We start from the raw sequence: 24,526 nt of genomic DNA, 5'->3' as shown, positions 1-24,526 counted from the left end.
AGTACTATAAATAATTGTCATACATGATAACACGGATGGTTAAATTTAATTGACTAATAGCATAATGTAGTAATCTCCTAATATAATAAAAAAGAATAAAATACGTTAAAAAAATCACGTTATATGCATAATATATATATATATATATTATCATTGCATAAATATGCATTCTACTAATGGAGAAAACAATACTCTTTCACGCACCACTACAGCAGGAGAGTCAATTAATATTGGTTAGAGAACATTTTTGACGTCAATTTTAAGATGGATGTGTATGCTGGTAAGCCTGGTAATGTAGTTTTGTGACTTTTTACCGTTGATCAAAAGCCGATGCCAAAAAAAAAAAAACAGAGAGAATCTATAAAAAAAAAAACTTTGAATTTCAAAATTTTATATCAATTTTTAATAACAATTAACAATATATGAAAACAAATAATAGTGTACTTTATAGTCATTCCTTATTTGAGATTTTGAAATTTTAGAAGTATTTTTTTGAGATTTTTTTTCTAAAAAATAACCTTCTATATTGTTCATAAAAGAAAATTTGCATACACACGTTAAAAAAGGAAAAAAAGCTTAAATTAAGATTGACATGGATGTACATACTTAAATTTGATAAACCTGTTTGATGTAAAATGATGCTGAACCAGAAGGCTCCAAAGGAGAATGTAGTGGAGGAATGGACCGGAGCAAAGTGATTAGAGAGATTTCCAAAAGCGGAATGGGAAGAAATATGATGAACAATGAAGCAAGTAGAAAGTTAATCATATACTGTACGCGGTTCTTAATATAAGATATTATTTAACTTTTATTTTAGTTTTAAATATAAGACCTCAATCCACTTTATCTCCTATATCTATATATTTTTTTCAAGATAGTCCTTCTAATAATGGTAATTCTAACAAATACACTTGATTAATAAAGATTTTTTGAGAAAGATAAAACCTATTTATTGCAAATAACTAATTTAAATTTTTTTGAATCTCCTTAAATTAGTTAACTAGCTCTTATAAATAGGACCGAAGGTTGTGTGTATATGTGTATATTTATACAGGACATGCAGCCAAAGGTAATGGCTGCTTTTGTTCATTTTTAATTAACTATTTATATTATTTATCTAGGCCAAATCATATGATTTATTATATGTGGACAAAATGACATAAAAGAAACAATAATTTTCTATTAATTTTTCGAATTCTTATAATTTATTTCAATTTTAAGTTATTTTATTTAAATTAGGTCCTTCTAGTTTGATTTGTTATAAGCACAGTAAAAAAAGTTAATTTTAATTTTAAAAAATTTCAACAGTTTTATGAAATTTTCTTCATTTTATTTCACACCATTTTAACACTCTTAGATTTTCATAACTAAAAATTTCCTAAATTTCTAATTCAAATAAAATAAATTAGATTAATTCATGAATTGATTATATATACATATATTAAATTGTATACAATTTGATATTTACAATTTTGTACATATGCGTTCAGATTTGAGAGGATGCCTACTTGCGACAAACAGGTGGGGAGGGGTTAGACAAGGCATGGGCCATGGGGTGGCTTTTAAATTTTAAAGAAAAGGCAGAAAAAAAAACACACACACACACACACACACACACTCTTCACACATCTCAATATAAAAAAACAATAAAATTAATTAAATCAATGGATGAAAATTCGAATATAATTTTTATATAGTCTGTAGGAAATTAATTACCGAAAGTTTGCCATTTATTTTCAATAACCATGTGAGAGATTAGCATTTATTGTTGGTGAAATATATTTTCTATGTTTTTTTAAAAATAAAGACCAATTAGATTCTCTGATTTGTACTTTTGTCTAAATAAATAAATAAAAAAACTGAGCATCTTATCTTGTCGAAATCCTGAAACTTAAAAATTGTATATAGTGGGTCATTTACAAAAATTATTGTCACTTTATCAATACTAATATTGTAATGTGTTTTTATTATAATCTTTTTATTTTTAAGGTTTTTTTTCCGGTGAAAAGTATAAAAGAAAAAACTGCGTGACAAAATAATGTCACCTAATCTAAATTTAAATAATAATAAAAAGATATTACTCTCATGATCCTATTTATAAGTTACTTTCAATATATTTTATACAGACAAGAAAAAAACTTTAAATTTTATTAATTCTCATTTAAAATTCAATATCTTTCTAACTTTATCCCTATTTAATATATATTATTTCTCATGTAAACAAAACCAACACAATAATAATAAATGAAAGATAAAATTATGTATGCATACAAATAATTTCCCTCAATATTCTGTAAATAGAACAAAAAAATATTTTTTCTCTTTATCTTACAAATATGATCAAAGGAGTATTGTCCAACACCCACAATGAAACGGCACGATGAGGGGGTAAAACACACAAAAACCGTGAACTAAGAGAAATTAAAATTGGACTTTGTTTCCTTCTAAAAATCTATTGGGAAGGCCCGCAGCTGGGACCTTATCATTGGCGAAAGTTCAAGCCTCCCCCTTTTTCGTCCTTAGCCGCCACAAAAATCAAAGATGATTTTTTTTTTAGGGAAAGAAAAAGGTAAATTTGCAATGTCACCTCTGACAATTTAATCATTTTAGCAGTGTAATTTTACTCATAATTTTTTTGGGTGAAATTTTACTCGTATGTTTTTTTTAATAACTTGACCCCTAATTTTTGGGTGTAAAAAAAATGAATAAAATTGTACTATTAAAAATACCAAAATATTGAGTGTACTTAAAAATTAATCAGAAGTAAATTTATACTTTTAACCAAATCCACAATAAATAAACAAAAGCATGAAAATGAACACGACGCATTATTTATAGTTTGATTATTGAATGGACAATGACAATGACATGAAATGATGAATCAAACATCAATCAATTATCAAATAAAAATTATAAACAATAAAAAGAAGACTCATGAATGATCTTGGCATTGTCTAGGCCAAATGTCATGAGATCCATTCATGACTTCTACCGACTGATTTGGATAAGGAAGTGTTTAGATAAAAACTAAATAATAATTTTAAAACTATTTTTACGGGTTACAAAGTAAATATGTGGAGGAATTTGTCTTATTTAATTAAAAAAGTATTTCTTAAAAATATTTTTAAGAGTTACCAAACATTCTCTTAGTATTAGTGTACGACTGAATTATAATCATAATAATCTTGGTTTGATTATATAATTAATCATCACAAGTTACAACTCAGCGTTTCATGAGTCATCATCGACAATGACTTTTTATTTGCCTTTGTCTTCCAGCATATAAATATAGGACGGGTGACGCGAATCTTTGAGGGGCCTAATTTCTCTGTCTATCCCGCACCCCCGCCTAATTTTTGTACGGACAATCCAACGGTACATTTTCAGCCGGGTGGACGTGTAAATATATCTATAGATTTTTATCAAATATGTCTCTGACACCCTATGCAAATGTGGGGTACAAAATTATACATGAAAATATAAAAAGTTGCAGAACTACGACGACCGTTAATTATTATAAGGTTAATTGTTTGTTTGACCGAAAACGATGATTTGGATGTTGAGGGCTGATGTGGTTTAGCGAGTTTGATAAAAAAGAATAAAAATAGAAATATATCTATAAACTTTTTCTGAATATGTATCTGACATCATAAATAAACCTTGAGTGATAAAGTACTTATGATTATTCTAAAAGACTTCAAATGCTATAACTATTTAATTCATTAAAGATGATTTTCTAAAAGAATGACATGAATGTGAGTTTTAATAATGCCAGTAAGTTCCTAACACCCAACTCACTTAAACTTTTCTGATTCAAAAAAAAAATGGTGTTATTTTTTTTAAACATTTCTTGTTATTTTTAATTCTAACAAATAAAAGAAGACCGCAAAAGATGTTCATTAAAACATTAAATTTTTAAAGGTTAATACATCATTTGTTCAATTCATCCTCATTTAAGGTTTTCAAATTTTTGGAATTCAAATAACAAATAAAAAATTGTTTTGTCTTCAAAATACTGTTCAGATCAGCTCTCAATAAAATAAAGAAAGAATTCAAGTAGCAATAAATTTTTCCTTTTGGTTAAACAATACTGCCACGGCACCCATAGCCTATGACAAGCACATGTCCTACTAGAGAAACAAAATTATAAGAAATTATAATTTAAATTAAAAAAACACTTGTTCAAGCTGTGACCTAGCATATTGAGTTACACTCATACAATAACTGTAGTCTATGACAAAGCACATATCCAACTTGAGCTGCAAAATTTCACTCAAAATAGATGTCAATAGTACAATGACCAGGTTATTTCAACATAAACAACAATTATCCAAAACATTACACATAGAATAAGCAACCATTAAATATACAACAATAGATTTTATTCATGACTCAACATAACTAGAGAGTCACCATGACTCTGCTCTTAACCAAAGAAATCACATGGATCTTTCTCTCTTTCTCTTTTTCCTGCTTGCTTTCTTTCTCCGTTCTTGCCTCACTGATCTTATTGCTCGCATTTCATCCCCTCAGACTTCATTAACAGCATGTTATTATCTGCTGATACCCCTTCAGACTTGGAAAAAAAGTCTGATGATGATTGCTTTAATCAATCTACGAGCTTAAACTGCATGTTATTGAAATCATTCTAACTGCTCTGATGCTGTTTCCTCCTTCTCAGCCAGGAAGGGTTTGAACATCATAGCCGCTCCAAGTGCTTCTACTAGGTTCAGCACAAAAAATGCCATATGAGAACCTGTAGTTAAATGTCCCACAGTTAGTGACCAGTGAGTATACAGTAATAAAGCTCATGGTATGAAACAAAAGGGATGGATATTCTATTTCTTGCAGGCATCATGACTTATTGTTGAATTAGAAGTCAATCCGCTTTTCATATTAGTTCTAATGACCCAACAAAGTACTATCTTTAGTCTTTAATATAAAAGTTAGATAATTAATTTAAAGATATTAAGAAAATTAGTTAAATTGGTTATTTGTAATAAATATGTGTTCGTTTCCTTAACCTGCCCTCTTTAATCACATACATTAGAACTATCTCCTGATGAGAACCCCTTACAATCAATAGAGATATTTAAGGAAAAAATTATAAATTTGGGAGTCAGAGTGGATTGAAGTCTAATTTTTAGGACTAAATTCAACCCTCAATTAACTCTTATATTAAGAACCGGAGGTGTTGTGTGTGTGTGTGTGTTTTTGCTACCCTTCCTAATGGTATAAGAATCAGAATTCAGCAGAAACAAATTAGCTGAGTTTCATACCTGGGAGGAAAGAAGCATTTACCCGCTTTTGGGACCAAGTTAATCTGGATTTGAACAAGATTATAATTAATAATCAGTGTTCATATGAAATGAGTTACAGATTTTTTTTTTCTAGGGAAAACAACCAGTTAATGGAATTTCAATTGACAAAATAAGTACATCAGTTTCAGGAATATATGAAAACCAAATGTGAAGACTTTTGGAGTTAAACTCATCCTTACAGTCTCGTAATAAAATGGGTAGATGCTACTGACAAAGGATCACAGATAACAGAGTGATATCGATCCAATGCAAATCTTTGTTGACAACTTTTAACCAAATTTGACAATTTGAAAAGTCATAGTAAACTAAACAGGTGAATGAAAAGTAATCTTACACTGCACCACCTCCAGCAGGGCCAACAGCTTTCGAAATTGACATGCCAGTCATTGCAATACCATTAGCAGCTCCTCTTTGCTGTTGTTCCTGTTTTTTGGTTTTTCCAAATGGAGCAATACCATTTTAGTCCAACTCAGTCATGAAAATCCCACAACTGGGAAAGAAAAATATTAAGAAATAATGAACTGAACAAAGAAAATTTTACCACTGCTCTGTTTTGAAGGATAAAGAAACCAGTAATAATGGTTGCCTGAAAAGGAAAAATTTACAATCAGGCAAGCTCATAATGTGTGTCGGTTTTGTGAAGGAGATAGTGTTCTGTTTTTGGTATTTACATCTATGGGCTTAACTGCATCCTAAGCCCCTCTAGTTTCCTTATTCTCACAATTTAGTCCTCAATTTCAGTTGGGTCAGTCTTCCATCTTTAAACAATACAAGCGATTAAAGACTCGTTCTTGTGACATTGGAATTTAAATATCGACCAGACTGGTTAGTATTGTCAATCGATTTAATTGAATTTTTAAAGAAAAATACTGCTTTAATTAACATTGGAAGGAATAAATCGCTACAATGAATGAACTAGAGGGACAACAATGCAAACATTATAAGGTCTTAAAAGGGCAATAAGATCCAAGTCATAAGTTTCCATTATAATATGTTTGTAAGGCAATAATAGGAAGCATGGACGACTTGTGTCCTTGTCCAACAAACACCACGTATACACAATGTGCACTGCAATATATTTGCAATTACATATGAACACTTCAAATTTTTATCATGTCACTCTCTCTGTATCAATTTTTGTGCCACTTGACAAAGACATTCAGCATATTGCAAGGAAAAGTTCTTTCTTTCTTTTTTTTTTTTTTTGGGTAATTAGAAGGAATGTACTAAGCCTGAGGTTACAAGCAAGATTGAACCCACGACCTTCCACTTATAGGGGAGCTTTCATGCCACGAGTCTACGACGCCATTTGCTAAGGAGAAATAATTTTAAAGACTGAAAATACCCATAAAATTTATTCTATGCCAGCCAATAGTTATCAACGAATAAATGCACTTACAGAGAGACAAAACTTAAGGACAGAGGCAATAGTTATCAATAGGTTCATTGCAAAGCCAGGTAACAATGCTATGAAAGGATACATTTGTAGGAGAGGTATGGATATAGCCTGCATATGGTATCCAAAAAAACAACAATACGGCTTAAAGCACAAAAGAACAATGAAAATGCCCAAAAAGCCGCTGAAATGTTGCATGAAAGGGAGCGCTAACCGCTGAAATGTGAGTGAGTCTCACAGGTCCACAAACTTTCTGCACAGCTGGGTAAAGGAAGATTTGGTAGAGCAACAGACTAAAACCTAACCAGTTAAGTAAAGGTCAGTACTAACCAACATAATCTTGGTTTGATTATATAATTAATCATCACAAGTTATAACTCAGCGTTTCATGAGTCATCATCGACAATGACTTTTTATTTGCCTTTGTCTTCCAGCATATAAATATACGACGGTTGACGCGAATCTTTGGGGGGCCTAATTTCTCTGTCTCCCCCGCACCCCCGCCTAATTTTTGTACGGACAATCCAACGGCACATTTTCAGCCGGGTGGACCTGTAAATATATCTATAGATTTTTATCAAATATGTCTCTGACACGCTATGCAAATGTGGGGTACAAAATTATACATGAAAATATAAAACGGTGCAGAACTACGACAACCGTTAATTATTATAAGGTTGATTGTTTGTTTGACCGAAAATGATGATTTGGATGTTGAGGGCTGATGGAGTTTAGAGAGTTTGATAAAAAAGAGTGAAAATAGAAATATATCTGTCAACTTTTTCCGAATATGCATCTGACATCAGAAATAAACCTTGTGTGATAAAGTACTTATGATTATTCTGAAAGAACCTTCAAATGCTATAACTATTTAATTCATTAAAGATGACCTTCTAAAAGAATGACACGAATGTGAGTTCTAATAATGCCAGTAAGTTCCTAAAACCCAACTTACTTAAACTTCTCTGATTTAAAAAAAAATGGTTTTTTTTTTTTAACTTTTCCTGTTATTTTTAATTCTAACAAATAAAAGAAGACCGCAAAAGATGTTCATTAAAACATTAAATTTTTAAAGGTTAATACATCATTTATTCAATTCATCCTCATTTAAGGTTTTCAAATTTTCGGATTTCAAATAACAAATAAAAAACTGTTTTTGTATTCAAAATACTGTTCAAATCAGCTCTCAATAAAATAAAGAAAGAATTCAAATAGCAATAAAATTTTCCTTTTGGTTAAACAATGCTGCCACAGCAACCATAGCCTATGACAAGCACATGTCCTACTAGAGATACAAAATTATAAGAAATTATAATTTAAATTAATTTTTAAATAAATTATAATTTAAATTAAAAAACCACCTGTTCAAGCTGTGACCTAGCATATTAAGTTACACTCATACAATAACTGTAGTCTACGACAAAGCACATATCCAACTTGAGCTGCAAAATTTCATTAAAAATAGATGTCAATAGTACAATGACCAGGTTATTTCAACATAAACACCAATTATCCAAAACATTACACATAGAATAAGCAACCATTAAATATGCAACAATAGACTTTATTCATGACTAAACATAACTAGAGAGTCACCATTACTCTGCTCTTAACCAAAGAAATCACATGGATCTTTCTCTTTTTCCTGCTTGCTTTCTTTCTCCGTTCTTTGCCTCACTGATCTTGTTGCTTGCTTTTCATCCCCTCAGACTTCATTAACAGCGTGTTATTATCTGCTGATACCCCTTCAGACTTGGAAAAAAAAAGTCTGATGATGATTGCTTTAATCAATCTACGAGCTTAAAATGCATGTTATTGAAATCATTCTAACTGCTCTGATGCTGTTTCCTCCTTCTCAGCCAGGAAGGGTTTGAACATCATAGCCGCTCCAAGTGCTTCTACTAGGTTCAGCACAAAAAATGCCATATGAGAACCTGTAGTTAAATGTCCCACAGTTAGTGACCAGTGAGTATACAGTAATAAAGCTCATGGTATGAAACAAAAGGGATGGATATTCTATTTCTTGCAGGCATCATGACTTAGTGTTGAATTAGAAGTCAATCCATTTTTGATGTACAAGCAAAGTAATCACGCAAAACTGCAGCCTAGTCAAAGCCTTACCAGCATGTGGTAATATTTGATAGTATTAGTTCTAATGACCCAACAAAATACCATCTTCGGTCTTTAATATTGAAGCTAGATAACTAATTTATAGATATTAAGAAAATTAATTAAATTGGTTATTTGTAACAAATATGTTTTGGCTTTTCTAAATTGGTTTTTTTAATCGTGCATGACAAAACTATTCTTTGATGAGAATCCCTTACATTTAATAGAGCTATTTTGGGAAAAAATTATAAATTTGGAAGATAGAGTAGATTGAGATCTCATATTTAGGATCAAATTCAACCCCAATTTAGTTCTTATATTAAGAACTGGAGGTTGTGCATGCGCACGCGCTTTTGCTACCCTTCCTAATGGTACATGAAACAGAATTCAGCAGAAATAGCTGAGTTTCATACCTGGGAGGAAAGAAGCATTTACCCGCTTTTGGGACCAAGTTAATCTGCATTTGAACAGGATTATAATTAATAATCAGTGTTCATATGAAATGCGTTACAGATTTTTTTCTAGGGAAAACAACCAGTTAATGGAATTTCAATTGACAAAAAAATACACCAGTTTCAGGAATATATGAAAACCAAATGTTAAGACTTTTGTGGAGTTAAACTCATCCTTACAGTCTCATAATAAAATTGGTAGATGCCTACTGACAAAGGATCATTGATAACAGATTGATATCGATCCAATGCAAATCTTTGTTGACAACTTTTAACCAAATTTGGCAATTTGAAAAGTCATAGTAAACTAAACAGGTGAATGAAAAGTAATCTTACACTGCACCACCTCCAGCAGGGCCAACAGCTTTCGAAATTGACATGCCAGTCATAGCAATACCATTAGCAGCTCCTCTTTGGTGTTGTTCCTGTCCCCCCCCCCCCCCCCAAAAAAAAGAAAATGGAGCAATACCATTTTAATCCAACTCAGTCATGAAAATCCCACAACTGGGAAAGACAAATATTAAGAAATAATGAACTGAACAAAGAAAATTTTACCACTGCTCTGTTTTGCAGGATAAAGAAACCAGTAATAATGGTTGCCTGAAAAAGGAAAATTTACAATCAGGTAAGCTCATAATGTATGTCGGTTTTGTGAAGGAGATAGTGTTCTGCTTTTGGTATTTACATCTATGGGCTTAACTGCATCCTAAGCCCTCTAGTTTCCTTATTCTCACAATTTAGGCCTCAATTTCAGTTGGGTCAGTCTTCCATCTTTAAACAATACAAGCGATTAAAGACTCGTTCTTGTGACATTGGAATTTAAATATTGACCCGCCTGGTTATATTATCAATCGATTTAATTGAATTTTTAAAGAAAAATACTGCTTTAATTAACATTGGAAGGAATAAATCGCTACAATGAATGAACTAGAGGGACAACAATGCAAACATTATAAGGTCTTAAAAGGGCAATAAGATCCAAGTCATAAGTTTCCATTATAATATGTTTGTAAGACAATAATATGAAGCATGGACGACTTGTGTCCTTGTCCAACAAACACCAAGTATACACAATGTGCACTGCAATATATTTGCAATTACATATGAACACTTCAAATTTTTATGATGTCACTCTCTCTGTATCAATGTTTGTGCCACTTAACGAAGACATTCAGCATATTGCAAGGAAAAGTTCTTTCTTTCTTTTTTTTTTTTTTTGAGATAATTGGAAGGGATGTACTGGTTACAAGTAAGATTGAACTCACGACCTTCCACTTACAGGGGAGCTTTCATGCCACTAGGCTACGAGGCCATTCTCCTAAGAGAAATACTTTTAAAGACTGAAAATACCCATAAAAATTATTCTATGCCAGTCAATAGTCATCAAGGAATAGATGGACTTACAGAGAGACAAAACTTAAGGACAGAGGCAATAGTTATCAATAGGTTCATTGCAAAGCCAGGCAACAATGCTATGAAAGGATACATTTGTAGGAGAGGTATGGATATAGCCTGCATATGGTATCCAAAAAAACAACAATACGGCTTAAAGCACAAAAAGAACAATGAAAATGCCCAAAAAGCCGCTGAAATGTTGCATGAAAGGGAGCGCTAACCGCTGAAATGTGAGTGAGTCTCACAGGTCCACAAACTTTCTGCACAGCTGGGTAAAGGAAGATTTGGTAGAGCAACAGACTAAAACCTAACCAGTTAAGTAAAGGTCAGTACTAACCAACATGATCTCGAAGCGATAAATATATCAATACATCGGAAACAAGTAAACACTATAACTTTGTAATGCATATCTTCCTCTGCAAGTTATGTTTATGTTCTTTCTTTTTTTGGTTGAAATTAATGTTTATGTTCGAGAATAAAAGAAGCCTAACGGAAGTTTCATCAACAGAGAAAAGAATAAAATTAAATGCTTCTTCAGAATCCTTCCTGTGTTTGGAAATTAAATCAAAGTAACTGAAACTTACAAGGTTAAACCTTATACGAATGCAATTAAGTTATGCATTTAGTATTTGGGGAAGAACAGTTGGGAAGGAACCGTTATTTACACGGTTAATATTGTCTAAAATTCATAGCCATCAAGTACGTACCTGATATTGAAAGAACATTACCAACATCATCGGTTGAATAGTTCAAACCCCCTAGCTTTAGAGGACTGACGGCCCATAAAGAGAAAACCTGCAAGAGTGAAATAGTGACAACTTATAGGCCCCATAAGATGAAAGACGGTATCACTACTGGTTTTATACTCCATGAACTTTTTTCATATCACTTTAGTACTTGAGAAGATTTCTTTGATTCTATAGAATATCATGTATAATATTAAGAATTAAAGAGATGGAAAACATCATTTAGAGTATTAACTTGATAATTATTTCACTTCATTTTTAAAGGATCAAACTTGGGAAATTGTTCTCTCTGATGAATGTCAGTTTTTACTGCCGATTTAGCTACATGTCAGATCAAAATCAATAAATATGGGTGGGGATAACAAGATGGAAAGCAATAAAGTCTAAACAACACAATATCATATGAAACGCATAAAACATCTATACTTCAGTAAGAAGTATACCTCTGTATAAGCCATATCATGCAGTGAGAAAATGCAATAAACAATAATGGATGACATCAAAGGCCAATTCAGAAGGAGGTTTTCAGTTTTCTGAACTGTCTTTCCTGTGATTCCTTTTTCCAAGGCTTCTGCATCGTCAGTGAACTCATTACCAACATTGTGGTTATGCAACGTTTCCTGCAGATTTTGAAAACAAAAATTTTAATATCTGAAGGGAGCCTTTTTTTTTTTTTTTTCCAAAAAAAGACAAAGGTAAATCCATTGATCCTGAAGGTATTCCACTACTGAAATGTGAAGGTGTCTGAGAGGAGGGTACTCTTCGCTTGACTAAGTTATCTAACAAGATTGTGAGGTTTAAGAAAATGCCAAAAGAATGGAGAAAAAACAATTTAGTACTGTATAAGGGGGATATTTAGAACAGTGCGACCTTCCAAGGAATAAAGCTTATGAACCATGCTATGACATTATGGGAAAGAATGATTCAGCACAAATTAGGAAATGAGACTTGTATTTTTGATAATTAATTTGGATTTATGCTCGGATGGTTTGCAACAGAAGCTATTTATCTCCTATAGGAGGGTTAATGGAAAAGTAACGAAATAAAGAAAGAGACCTACCTATGGTTTTCAAGGAGCTAAAAAAAGCCTATGGAAAGCCCTCAAAAAGAAAAGTTTTTATGTTGCATATATTGAGGCTTTACATGATATGTATGAGAGGGCAGCATATAGCATTAGACCACGGGGTGGTGAGACAAAAGACTTCTTTATAAGGATTGGTCCACATCAAGAATCATTTTGAAGTGCTTGTTTGACCTAGTTTTAGACATTCTAATAGAGCAAATTCAAGAGGAAATCCCCAAGTACATGCTCTTTGCAGCTGATATATTCCTATTGCACCGTCAAAGGAAGAGGTTAACAATATAGTTAAGTTATGGAGAAAGGCTTTAGAGTTGAAGGGTTTCATTCAAGCACGAGTATGAGGGAATATATAGATACTGCAATTTTAACAAGGGGTAAGTCAGAAATGATTTAGAGGTTAATGCTAGAGATTAGACCATACCACGATTGTTAAAGTTCAGGTTTGTAGGGTTGATAAAACAAAATGATAGTGAAATTGATCAAGGCATTACGCGAATACAAGTTGTGTGGTTAAGATGGAGAAAGATAGGTGTTATTTATTATTGCAATGCACCTACTAGGCTTAAAGAGAAGTTTGTTATAGGATCAGGAATGTTGCATGATAGTGAAAGTTAGGCATTGAACACACAAGAACAATAAAATGCAGTAGCAAAGATGAGAATGTTCAAATGATTATGCGGTCATATAAGAAAATATAAGATCCATAATGAATGTATACAATGAAAAGTTGGCGGGGCACCTGTCGAGAAGAAAAGTGGTGGAGCCAATACCCCATAGATGATAAAAGTTACACACATACATAATACAATAAATTATATGCCTTACAATTCATAGTTTTAATAGTGAAGTTTAAAACATTATATCCCAAATACGGTATATATTTTCAAGAAAATAAATAGAAAATCAAAACACAATCGATGCATTTCTAAATTGCAACAAATATGAGGCTTTATACCAAAAAAAAAAACACATAACTCAATAGTTTCATTAATTCCCTTAAAAAGAAATTACAGTCATAATAACACTAATGGATAAACACAATTTTTGGCTATACATACCGGAAGCCAGATACATGCAACCAGTACAGCAAGTGCAAAGACTGATATTATAAAGCAGGGCAAGAAGTATGGAAACCTGTAGGCCATTTGTATTTGGACAAATGAATATCAGCATATCAACAAGGAAATAAGTTAAAAGTTCAAAATTACTGTTAATATTTAAAACTAGGATAAATATACTTACTTATCAAATAAGGAACCTTTTGGAAATACATGTGGATATTTCTCTACTGGCTGAAATACCAAAATTCTTCAATTTTTAGATGAACAAGTGATAAGTGTGCTGAAGGGCATGTTCCCACACACATGCAACAGAATTACCTCAGCCAAATAGCCTCCCAGTGCTGGGCCAATGACTAAAGCTATGCCCCAAGCTGAACTAAACTGAAACCAGATGACACTATCAAATTATCATAAAGAACATGTACTTTCAAGAATCAATAGTAAACTAAACTAGACTAGACTCACAGTTGAGAGTCCTAAAGCTTGGTGTTCTTCTCTAAAAAGCTCAGTAGCATAAGCCTAGTGACAGAGTTGATATGTAAGTGGAAGTTAGAATCAAATAGAACAAGTCTTCTAAAGAAAAAGAAATAAAAATAAACAGAATGACTAGCTTTCAAGAACACAAATCCAAACTTCTGATTGAGCACTGGTTCAGTTCAATGAAAAGTTAAAGACTGAATCCGAAAATTTAGACATTGAATAATACACTTCATCTCAAGGTAATCTCTCAAAGCCAGTGTATCTCATTTAAGTCCACCAAAATATGTTTTATCTTTAACATCATCATCGCATTAAGACTGTTACAAATAACTAACAGAAAGGGGTCATATGGCCAAATATGAAGTTAATATAACCTTTACATGCGCAGTTTCCATTAACCATGCATCAAAATGGTACGGTGCTCTGTCATATGCCTACTTTCAGATACCATTACTCATTTAACAATCACATCAGGTTTTGCGTTATACCATGTTGCCCCTCTCCATAAGTCATCTATTAACAGGCTTAGTGTGAAAATTACATAGAAGATAGAATATTGCTTGAAGAATAACACAAGACATTGTAAATTTGGAGGACCAAACACAGACAAAGGGGATCTTTGAAAGGCCAAATATCAGTTCATTCAATTTTAAATTGTTACCTAATACATCAAAAAAAGGTACCTTTATTGGTCCAAGCGAACCATTTAAGATTCCAAGAAGAAATCTTGTGCTAACAGCCATCCAATAACTTGTGCTAAGGCCAAATAGTGTGTTAAACACAATACTGAAATTGAATAAGAATCAAAATCATATGCATAACCTTATTGATGTAGAACAGTAGAGGATGAAGAGGGAGATCATGGAAGAAAAAGAGGGATAATAAATTATATTATATATAATATATTATATATTTATCTATCTATATAATAATAATATAATAAATAATAAATTCTATTTAATTATTATTAATTATTAGAATATAAGAATATAAGAATATATTTTAATTGGATGAAGTTAGGAGACTAGACAAACAGGCAAGGGGGGAAAAAAAAAGAAAGACCTAACATGCTATTAGTGGACGGCTATTTGTATGGAGTCCATGATAAGTAAAAAAAAAAGATAAAACAGAAAATAAATGAAACAAACTTTTAAGATGCACTAAATAATCTTCAATTTTCGAGGTGTTTAATTTTTCTTCATCATGCCCAGAACAAGTTTTCCACAACTTTATTTCTCTTTCTATTCACCATTGTTAATAATAGAGCTAGAAAGAAATCCAAAACAATGTAGGGGTGCTTACACTGCCACAAGACCTATAACAATAGCATTTTTTCGACCATACCGATCAGCAAACATTCCCCATGGAATTGATGTTAAAGCTCTGCCAAACATGAATGAAGATCCTATAATATATTTCAGATGAAGATCAGTATTTTAAGAGCTCATAAATCCCTCTAATAATAGAATGAAAGGTCTAAAAGAACCTTACCCACATAACCAGCATAGGAACTGACATCTGCCTCCGTTTTTGCAACACCAAAATCTCTTACCTGCAAGCAGATTACTATCAATAACGCATCTTCTATTCATCATTAGTTGTATGCTCTTACAAGCTAAGCAATAGAAACGGACATTAAACAAAGATTTTATTTCTTGAGGAACAAAAGAGAAAACTGAAGGTATAATAATACTGTGTCATAGTTAGAGTGGTAAGTTAGATTATTGCAAGCCTGAAAAGAGATTGGCTCTCACATGAGGATAAAAGTTTTTCCATACTCGTATATATTCGTCATTTAAGTCAAAAGCTACCACTTTGTTATTTATGTCAAAATATGCCATTTGACATGATTCAAATGTATCTCTGCGAGCCATCCATGGCAATTTCAAGAAATAAACCCGAAAATTAAGTTGACATTAAAAGAATGCGACAAAAAAACTGCAAGAAAAGGACTGCCTGCTAGCACACAAACCTTTTCTTGTAGGTTTTCAAGTAGGGGTGGAAACAGGCCAGGCGGCCTGTCAGGGGCCTACAGCCTGGCCTGTATTTGGCCTGGCCTGGCCTGGCCTGTTTTCCAAAAGAGACAGGCTTAGGCTCTCTAAAAGGCCTGTTAAGCCTGTTAGGCCGGCCTGAGCCTGTTAGAAACTTATAAATGTAATATATAAAAAAATTAGTTAATGGTATTGTTAATGTGTACTTTTAATTTATTTTTTAATTTTAATATATAGTTAATAGCTTAGTTCTTGCTTAGATTTTGAAGTTTAGTTGACAAGTAAAAATAAAAATATAATTTAAAATAAAAATATCAATAAATAATATGATCTTTAAATCTTAAAAATATAAATAAAATAGGAAAGAAAATTTTTGTTCCAAGAATGATAGATTAATTAACTTATGTATTATATTAATTAAATTATGATACTCTCTTTATTCATTGTAAAATTAATAGTTTTTTTATTTATTTGTCTTAATTTTTTTGGTACTTAAACATAGTTTTGTCCCAAATTTTAACATATAATTTGAATTAGTTTTCAATAATATCCTTATAAATTGTAATTAAGATTTAAAACAGTACCTATGATACTAAAATTTAAATAAAAGACAAAACTAAAAAAATTAATTATTATATATACTTTTTTTATTTTAGCTTTTTTCTAAAAAAAATTGTAATTTGAATTTTTTTAACAAACAGGCTTTTAGCAGGCTTCAGGCCAGGCCAGGCCTTTATACAGGTCAGGCTCAGGCTGAAAAATAAGCCTTTAACAGGCCACAGGCCAGGCTCAGGCCTATAGGCTACAAAACAGGCCTGGCCTGTTAAGAGTAAAGCCTGGCCTGGCCTGGCCTGTTTCCACCCTTATTTCTAAGGAAATGGAAAAAAAATCAGGAAAAAGGTAACACAGTTCGTCATTTTTTGCCTCAAAAGAAAAAAACTCCGTTGACATTGTAGCAAGCATTAAATACGAACCATGCAACAGAACAAGGTAAAATAAATTTCTTAGTTTAAGAAATAAAGGGGCAAAAAGTTAGGATAAAAAGGATAATTTATAGGGAAAACTAATTTAGAGGTCCTTATAGTTATACTCACTTTTGAATCAAGTCCTTGAGTTTTTTTTCTTTTTTATTAGATCCTTTAGATTTCCACCATTATATGCGTTACTCCCTAAACCTAAAATTGTTAAGTTAAAATTAACATCGTTGAAAGTTCCGTCTGAATCACCATCTTCTTTGACTTCCTCCCACCAAAACCCCCAAGCTTTCTCTCCTTCCCTGCCATTATACACCTCATCGTTCCATTCCCACCATGTATGCCATTAGAGCTAGACATTTTTGACTGCATAGCTGCTACTGCATAGCTGCTATTATTACTTGAACCATTGTACCCATCGTCAACCAGGATGCCTTCACCTGTGGGCCTAGCCATGTCGGATTCCATGACTGGTGCAGCAACTCTGCTTCTACGACGGAGGTATCCGTGACGAAAAAGAAGAGATATAATAATGCAAGCTCGACAATCCGATGAGACATTTTGGGGAAGGAGAAATGGATGAGTTATATGTATTTCTTTCTCATTTGTTGAGGATGATGTCAATAACTGACCAAAATTTGACTTGGGGGCTATAGTGATTAAAAGTTCTCATATGGATATGATCGCAAAATAGCACTCTGCGCTGAAACATAGGAATAATATGGTTCATGCACTGGTTTCTCAAGATATCTTATTAATTTAATTAATGTCATCAAAAATGACTTGGGCGTGAGTTAGGTATATTTTCTGAGATATTTGATTAAAAGGCCTTGTGGATGATTTCTAAATAGCATGCACCAGTAAACAAGAAGTCATTTGTTGGTGAGTGCCATTTAGATCGGACATGGATGAGTCTTATGTTGTGAGAAACGAATGAGACAAGGATGAGTCATATGTTATGAGAAATGAATGAGTTATATGTATTTTTTATGATGGATATTCAGTTGGCCGACTAGCTAGGTAAGGCGTTTAATAGTGGGGGAAGGAGATGATATTGAGGAATAAGAAAAGGAGAGAGAAAGCTTGGGGTTCATAGACTTACAGTGAAAGGAGGTCGAAAAAGAAGATGATTTAGACTTTTAACGGCATTTTTTACAGCGTTAGTTTTAATTAACAGTTTTAAGTTTTAGGGAGTAATGTATCTCACAATGAAAACTTAAAGGATCCAATAAAAAGGAAAAAAAATTCAAGGACTCGATTCAAAATTAAGTATAATTATAAGGACCTCCAAATTACTTTTCCCTAATTTATACTCAAATTCATTTATTCAAATGCCCAAATAATTATAAAAATTAAATAGGGTTAAGGTGCATCTAGTATCCCGAAATATTTTTTTAGGTACATTCAGTACCGTGAAGTATTTTGTGGCATATCCAGTACCCAAAATATTTTTTGGGTGCATCTGACACCCTAAAGTATTTTTTTTTTACTTGGTGCTGGATGCATCAAAAAATATTTTTGGGTGTTAGACGCACTTAAAAAAAATACTTCAAAGTGTTAAATGCACTAAAAAATACTTCACTAGAAGCACCTAAAAAAAAATTTTAGGATGCTGAATACATTAAAAAATACTTTAAGGTGTTGGATGCACCTGAAAAAATATTTCGAAGTGCTGGATGCAACTTAACCCAATTGAATATATTAACCTGAAAATAGTTAATTTAGTTAATTAATCAAACCAATTGTATATTAGTTTCTGTTCCCATCCTGAAGCAAGCAGCCTCTTTCAAAACTTTCTAATAGCATGTTAGGTCTTTCTTTTTTAAAAAAAGAGTGAGCACTTCCAGTAGCACTATCGGTTAGATCATAAAAAATTAGAATTGAAATTATTATTATTATTATTAATTTAGAATATAAAAAAGGAAAACAATTAATGTCATGTGTATCAAACAGTGGATCAAGTGGCAGTCACTTTCAAGAATTGACGTCCACTTAAAAAGAAGACGTGAAAAAATTGACATTAAAATTAATAATCTAGATCTTCCACATACCAAAATCTCCAACCATATCCGCGGCTATCAAAGAATGCACCAAGTTGAAAGAGACAAGATACATTCACCATGAAATAAAGAAATAACTGAAGAATCGTAATGGGAAAAAATTACTGAAGAATCTGCAGGTATGAGACTTTTAATATAAATGGGGAAGAGACCAGAATCAGGTGGGAAGAAAATATACTCACCATGAAATAAAGAAATGGGAAGAGACATGACACAGGCAGTGCTGTACCGAGCCAAAGCCAAGAAACAAAACAATAAAGTTAAATACTCAGCTAGATAGATTACATTTTTGTTTGTTTTGAAACCTGTTGATGAACTAAATCATTCGCCACAAAAAAAAAAGGAAAAGAAAGAGGACAAAAAAAAAAAACAATTACATCATATGACTAAGGGCTTTTCAAGTGAGAGAAGAATTAGAAAAGCACTGAAATTGCAAGCAAATAGCTTGGAAGGATATATCGAACGTAAAGAAACAAAACAATAATACGTTGCTATCCCATAATATAAAAAGAACAATTAATGATTCATCATAGGGAAAGCTTTTTCTTTGTCCCTTTCTAAAGTAAATGAACCGATCACAGTGAGGCAAGTTGGCTCATTACTCAAGAGTAAAGGTTGGATATGCTAGCATTAGCAAACGAACCGATCAAAATAGGTCGATTTTGCTTTAGTTTTCAGAAACTATTGACCCGAGTACTTCAAAACAAGACGATTGGTAAAAGTTTGTTCTTTTGACTTGACAAAAAAAACTGACTTTCTGAAATAACATCAAGAAAACCAAATTGTTATACTTACCGGTGCATAGAGTCACCATCCATACGTTGAGAAGCTGCTTTACCGGTAAGCCTCGATGCATTTCCTTGTCTTGATCCACTTTACATCCTGGGCAGTTCTCATGGTAGCGATTCTTCAACAACGGCTGTCTTGAACCGTTCTTATCATTGTTGTCGGCCGCCATGTTTGTTTGTCCTCGAGATTCTCAGAAAGCACAGAACCAATAAAGTAGAACCCGAGAAATCTATCGAAGGTGAGAGCTTTTTGCTTCGTTTCAAACCTCGGAGGAGAACAACTTACAAATTTCCCTTCTTCTTTTCTTTTTCGCAATACAAAAGGCAAGCTAGTACTAAGCTTCAGGGTGCAGGCTGGAGTAAAAAATTAAACAGGCTGCGTAGCAAACCACGTGATGAGGTCAGACATGTAACTTCGCTCAAAATCACAGATTTGTGGAGGGCATGGGAAGATAAAGATAACAAGATGAGAACAAGAAGAAGAAGATGATGAAGAGTGAGACGAGCTTGTATTTTAGCCTGAGAGGTTTCAGAAACATTTATAGAAGAAGGCAAGAAGCACCAGCCAACCAGTAGTGCTCACGGTGCCGTCTCGACGTCGCTGGCGATCATGACACTGCGCCCCAACAATCTAATGCACATGCATCTGAAAAAATAATCACGAAAATAAAAGAAAAATACGGATTAAATTTTAAAATGATAAATGGATGGTTTGAATAAATTTTGACCTCCTAAACCATTACAAGACAAGAGTAGTTGAAATCATTACCAGCATAATCAACATGATCTACTTTTTTTTAATTTAGTATTTTTCTATTATTTTATCAAGTAATATAACTTCTTTTTTTAAAAAAAAAAAAGAGAAAGGGAAAATCTAAAAAAAAAATGATTGTTAAATTTCAAAATTTCAAATCAGGAATTATTACAAAAATATGTTGTTATTTACTTTTCAAATGTAGTCATTTTCTTTATGAGTTTAGTAACTAGTACTGATGATTTGGAACTTCAACAATTACTTTTTTGGGATTTCTCCAAAGAAAAAATTGGTACAAATTAATTGAGGAATGAGACCTGCAACAAATGTAAAAATATAGGCCTTTCAAATGCTAGTAAATATGGTAAGAAAGAGACCATATTATCCTGATTGATGCTAATTGCATATCACAAATTCCTACTTACATATCATGAATTCTAATTGCATATCGTGTAGATTCTAATTTCATGTTGTTGAATGTTGATATCTTATTGCATATCATGGATTCTAATTGCATATAATTGATCCAAAGTTGCGCATTAGTGATTCTAATTGTATATGTAGATGTCTAGTTACATATGAGACCTTATTGCATATCATGAATCTTAATTACATATTTCTTCTTGATTTGCGAAAAAACATTTTTAAAAAACACTTTTTATTGAACCCAAATACCCCATAAGATGAGAGGGAAGGAGAGATGCAAGATGGTGGCGTGAAGATGAGTGACGATAACACGACGTTAGGGTGAAAGGCAACTTAAAAAATGTTTAAATGGAATCAAAATCATAATTTTAAAAATGTTTTTACAGTGAAAAAATTTATCCTAATTTATAAAAAAATGTTTTTCACTAAACTTAACATCCCCTGAAGATAAGATGAGAGAAAGGAGGAGATGCGAGACGGTGGGATGAAGATGAGTGGCGATGGCGTGACGGTGGGGTAGAGGGCAACTTGATCGGGAAAAAAAAAAAAAAAACTTCCTACCAAACACAACGAGATGGCAATCCCAGTGCCGACACCAGTTCCGATCTCTTTAATGCCACGTATCAAATAGGGCCCGGCTCTGAGTCCAAAAAAAAAAAAGCAGGGCCCGGCTCTTGGTCATGCTCCTTTTAAACCATGTAAAAGAAAAAGTATTATTGGTCTCCTGGGGCCAAAAAAAAAAAGCGGGGGTTTAAAAATGATATCCAATACTTTATGTTTCTTATCAATTCATGTAGCTATCCTTTGCTGTCTTTGTTTCTGAGTCACTTTCAAAATATTTTACTAAAAAAATTTTAAGTTTTACTAACTCTAATTTAAAATTTAATAATTTCTTAATTTTATTCTTATTTAATATATATTATATTTATATAAACAAAGTTAATATAATACTAAATTAAAGATAAAATTATATATTTATATAGAAAATTTTTCTCACTGTCTTATAAATAGAATCAAAAAATATCTTTTCTCCTTACCTTATAAATAGGAGTATATTCAACTATTTTACACATCCTAATAAAAATTAATTATTTATTTAAAATGATATAAAATCATGCCATATATTTCATTTCTGACCTTATTTATTAAAAGTATATATTATTTTAAGATTTTCTAAAACCATAATTGTTCTTTTTGCAATTTTCAAGAGGTTTAGAGGGAAAATGGCCCAACTGTCGGGATTGTGATAAAATATGTTACATCATGGACAAAGAAAGAGTTCTAAAATTAAAAATATGCAAAATATATTATATTCTTTCTTATTCATAATATAAGATGTTAGTTAAGTTTTCTTACAAACATAGTTAAGTCATTAAATATATTTTAAATTGATAAGAATTATTTATTTTACTATTATTAAAGGATGTGATTGAAAAATTTTCTCATTTCTCTCCCTTGTAACAAGGAGTAAAAGTAAAAAATTATTGTAAATTAACTCTTCAATTCAACCTCTTATAATCTGAACCAAAATTTTCTTCTATAAAACTTCTTATATTTTAGACTAGAAGGAGTCTCATGGGGAAAAAATTATTTTAGTCATATCTCTTAAGACCTCCCTAGGTCTATATTTAGTGATCATCATGATGATAAACATATGAGAGTGATAAACATGTGCCAATGTAAAATTTGAATCATACGAAATTTGATTCAAACTTTTCAAATTCAAAATTTTAATCTACAATTTTTAATGATCAATTTATTTTCTTTTAAAAAAGGGTTAGTTATAGGATTAATTTTATTTTAAATTTTATGTCTATTAAATAAAAAAATTATTTAAGACCTGAAAATTTTAACTTGAATATGAAGCATTCAAAATCTATTTAAATATCAAGATTATGATAAGCATTCTTTTTCATAAGCATGAGTGTTTGGTCTACCTTATATTAAGTAATTTTGTGCTGTGCAAGAAAAATATAAAGATCATATATTATTTTTTCCCTATAATTTATAAAAATTCTGTAATATACTTCATCTGGTTCAAAATATAAGATAAATTTTATCCATTTATATTTATCAAGAAATTTGTTAAAATTAGTTTAAAACAATAAATATGTAAGGCATGTATTTTTTTTCCCAAATATGCCTTTATCAATAAAGAGAATAAGTAAAAAATGTAATAGATGAATCAAAGAGGAAAGAAAATATATGGGAATGAAATAAAAAAACTCATTAAATATTCAGATAAAAGTAAATTTTATCTTATAAAAAAATCAAACTCTTCCAATAAAATTTATCTTATATTTTGAATAAGAGGGATATGTTTTTAGCGTTCATCCCTCATAATTAAATTCTGCCTTTGCCCCAAGCAAAGAGCCTGAGGCCTATAATTAGGACAGTGATGTACGTTTGTTCATTTTCTAATGGAGCTCGGTAGCTTTGAAATCTCAAACCAATTTTTTCTTTAAAAAAATTAATACTAAAATAATTTTAATAAGAGAGAATTACAATGATAAGGGAGAAAAATAATTACAAAACAAATATCAAAAGTTGTCACTTTTTATTCTGAAACTTGTTATTACAAGATGTTTAGGTTGTTAAGAGGATTTTTTAGTAATTATTTTTTAGAACCTCACTATAATTCTCTCTTTTAATAAATTATTTAAGGCATAAGAAATTCAATTACAAGTTCTTATTAAAAGAAACTGAGGAAGCACAAAAGGGAAAAATATAAAATTAAGAGGTGAAAAAATAAAGGTTGAATTTTGAGATGAAGGATCATAGATATCCATGTGATATGCACAAGTCATAATAATTAATTTTCCTTTTTGAATCTCTTTCAAGGACAAGGTACTCTCTGTCTTTATGTCCTCGATGCCCTTACTTTAGCAATTGGCCAGATCATATTAACTTATCGATGTAGCCAAATCAAAGACAAGGGCATGTGAAAAGTGAAAATACTCAAAATAGATCTGGTCCATTCCTTTTTTCTAAAAAAAAGTATACATCTTATTTTATTATTTATCCATATAACACATGGTACTCATTTTTTTCTTAGCATCTTTTTCCTTTTGTTTTGCCATAGAAATGAAAGTTTGGAGGACCAAAATCATTTTTTCCCTAATGAGTGGTGGTTAGAAGTTTTGATTAAAGAATCCGAGCGAAGTAGGCATGACTGTGATCTAGACTTGCTAATAACTTTGTTTGAATTAGAAAATCATTTTTATGACTTAATTTGGTTGGATTAAAGTGAAACTAATATTAAGTTAGAACGCAAAATTAAACCGCGATGTGAAATGACCTTTAGAAAACCAATTAGGTTTTGGTTTCAATAGAATAAGGCTGAAAAAATAGTAAAAGTTGGGTCTAAAAAAAAGAACAGTATCTCATAATATGAGAAATCAAGATTTGAATCATTGTTAAAAGATGTGTTCATGTTTAGTATTCAACGGCACCTCGAATAAGATTATCTCCAATAGAAGAATATGTTTTACC

At 31.6% G+C, this 24,526-nt stretch overlaps 2 protein-coding genes across 2 annotated transcripts; both read right to left on the bottom strand.

The window, feature by feature from the left end:
- Window positions 1-4,186: 4,186 nt before the first annotated feature.
- LOC114738550 (protein ZINC INDUCED FACILITATOR 1-like) lies at window positions 4,187-7,027 on the bottom strand (the record flags this gene model as incomplete). The annotated part of the gene is made up of 6 exons (XM_028926618.1): window positions 4,187-4,756; window positions 5,280-5,323; window positions 5,656-5,744; window positions 5,863-5,907; window positions 6,721-6,828; window positions 6,932-7,027. Coding segments are annotated over 6 exons (495 nt in total), but the record flags the coding sequence as incomplete, so codon positions are not given.
- Window positions 7,028-8,411: 1,384 nt separating this feature from the next.
- LOC114738471 (protein ZINC INDUCED FACILITATOR-LIKE 1-like) lies at window positions 8,412-20,420 on the bottom strand. Its single transcript, XM_028926533.1, has 17 exons — window positions 19,862-20,420; window positions 19,249-19,289; window positions 15,533-15,593; window positions 15,344-15,446; window positions 14,725-14,827; window positions 14,027-14,080; window positions 13,880-13,942; window positions 13,743-13,792; window positions 13,559-13,634; window positions 11,863-12,039; window positions 11,381-11,468; window positions 10,895-10,980; window positions 10,683-10,790; window positions 9,834-9,878; window positions 9,615-9,703; window positions 9,240-9,283; window positions 8,412-8,651 (listed from the first exon to the last, which is right to left on the bottom strand). Exons 1-17 carry the CDS (start codon window positions 20,022-20,024, stop codon window positions 8,539-8,541), a joined length of 1,464 nt encoding a protein of 487 aa, XP_028782366.1. The 5' UTR covers window positions 20,025-20,420; the 3' UTR covers window positions 8,412-8,538.
- Between the last annotated feature and the right edge of the window lie 4,106 nt (window positions 20,421-24,526).

The sequence above is a fragment of the Neltuma alba genome, unplaced genomic scaffold (genome assembly GCF_004799145.2).
Source record: "Neltuma alba isolate B1F8T4 unplaced genomic scaffold, ASM479914v2 tig00002811_pilon, whole genome shotgun sequence".
In the NCBI taxonomy this organism is placed as follows: Eukaryota; Viridiplantae; Streptophyta; class Magnoliopsida; order Fabales; family Fabaceae; genus Neltuma; species Neltuma alba.
Note: the sequence above shows the minus strand (reverse complement) of the source record. Positions and strands in the feature narration are given on the sequence as shown.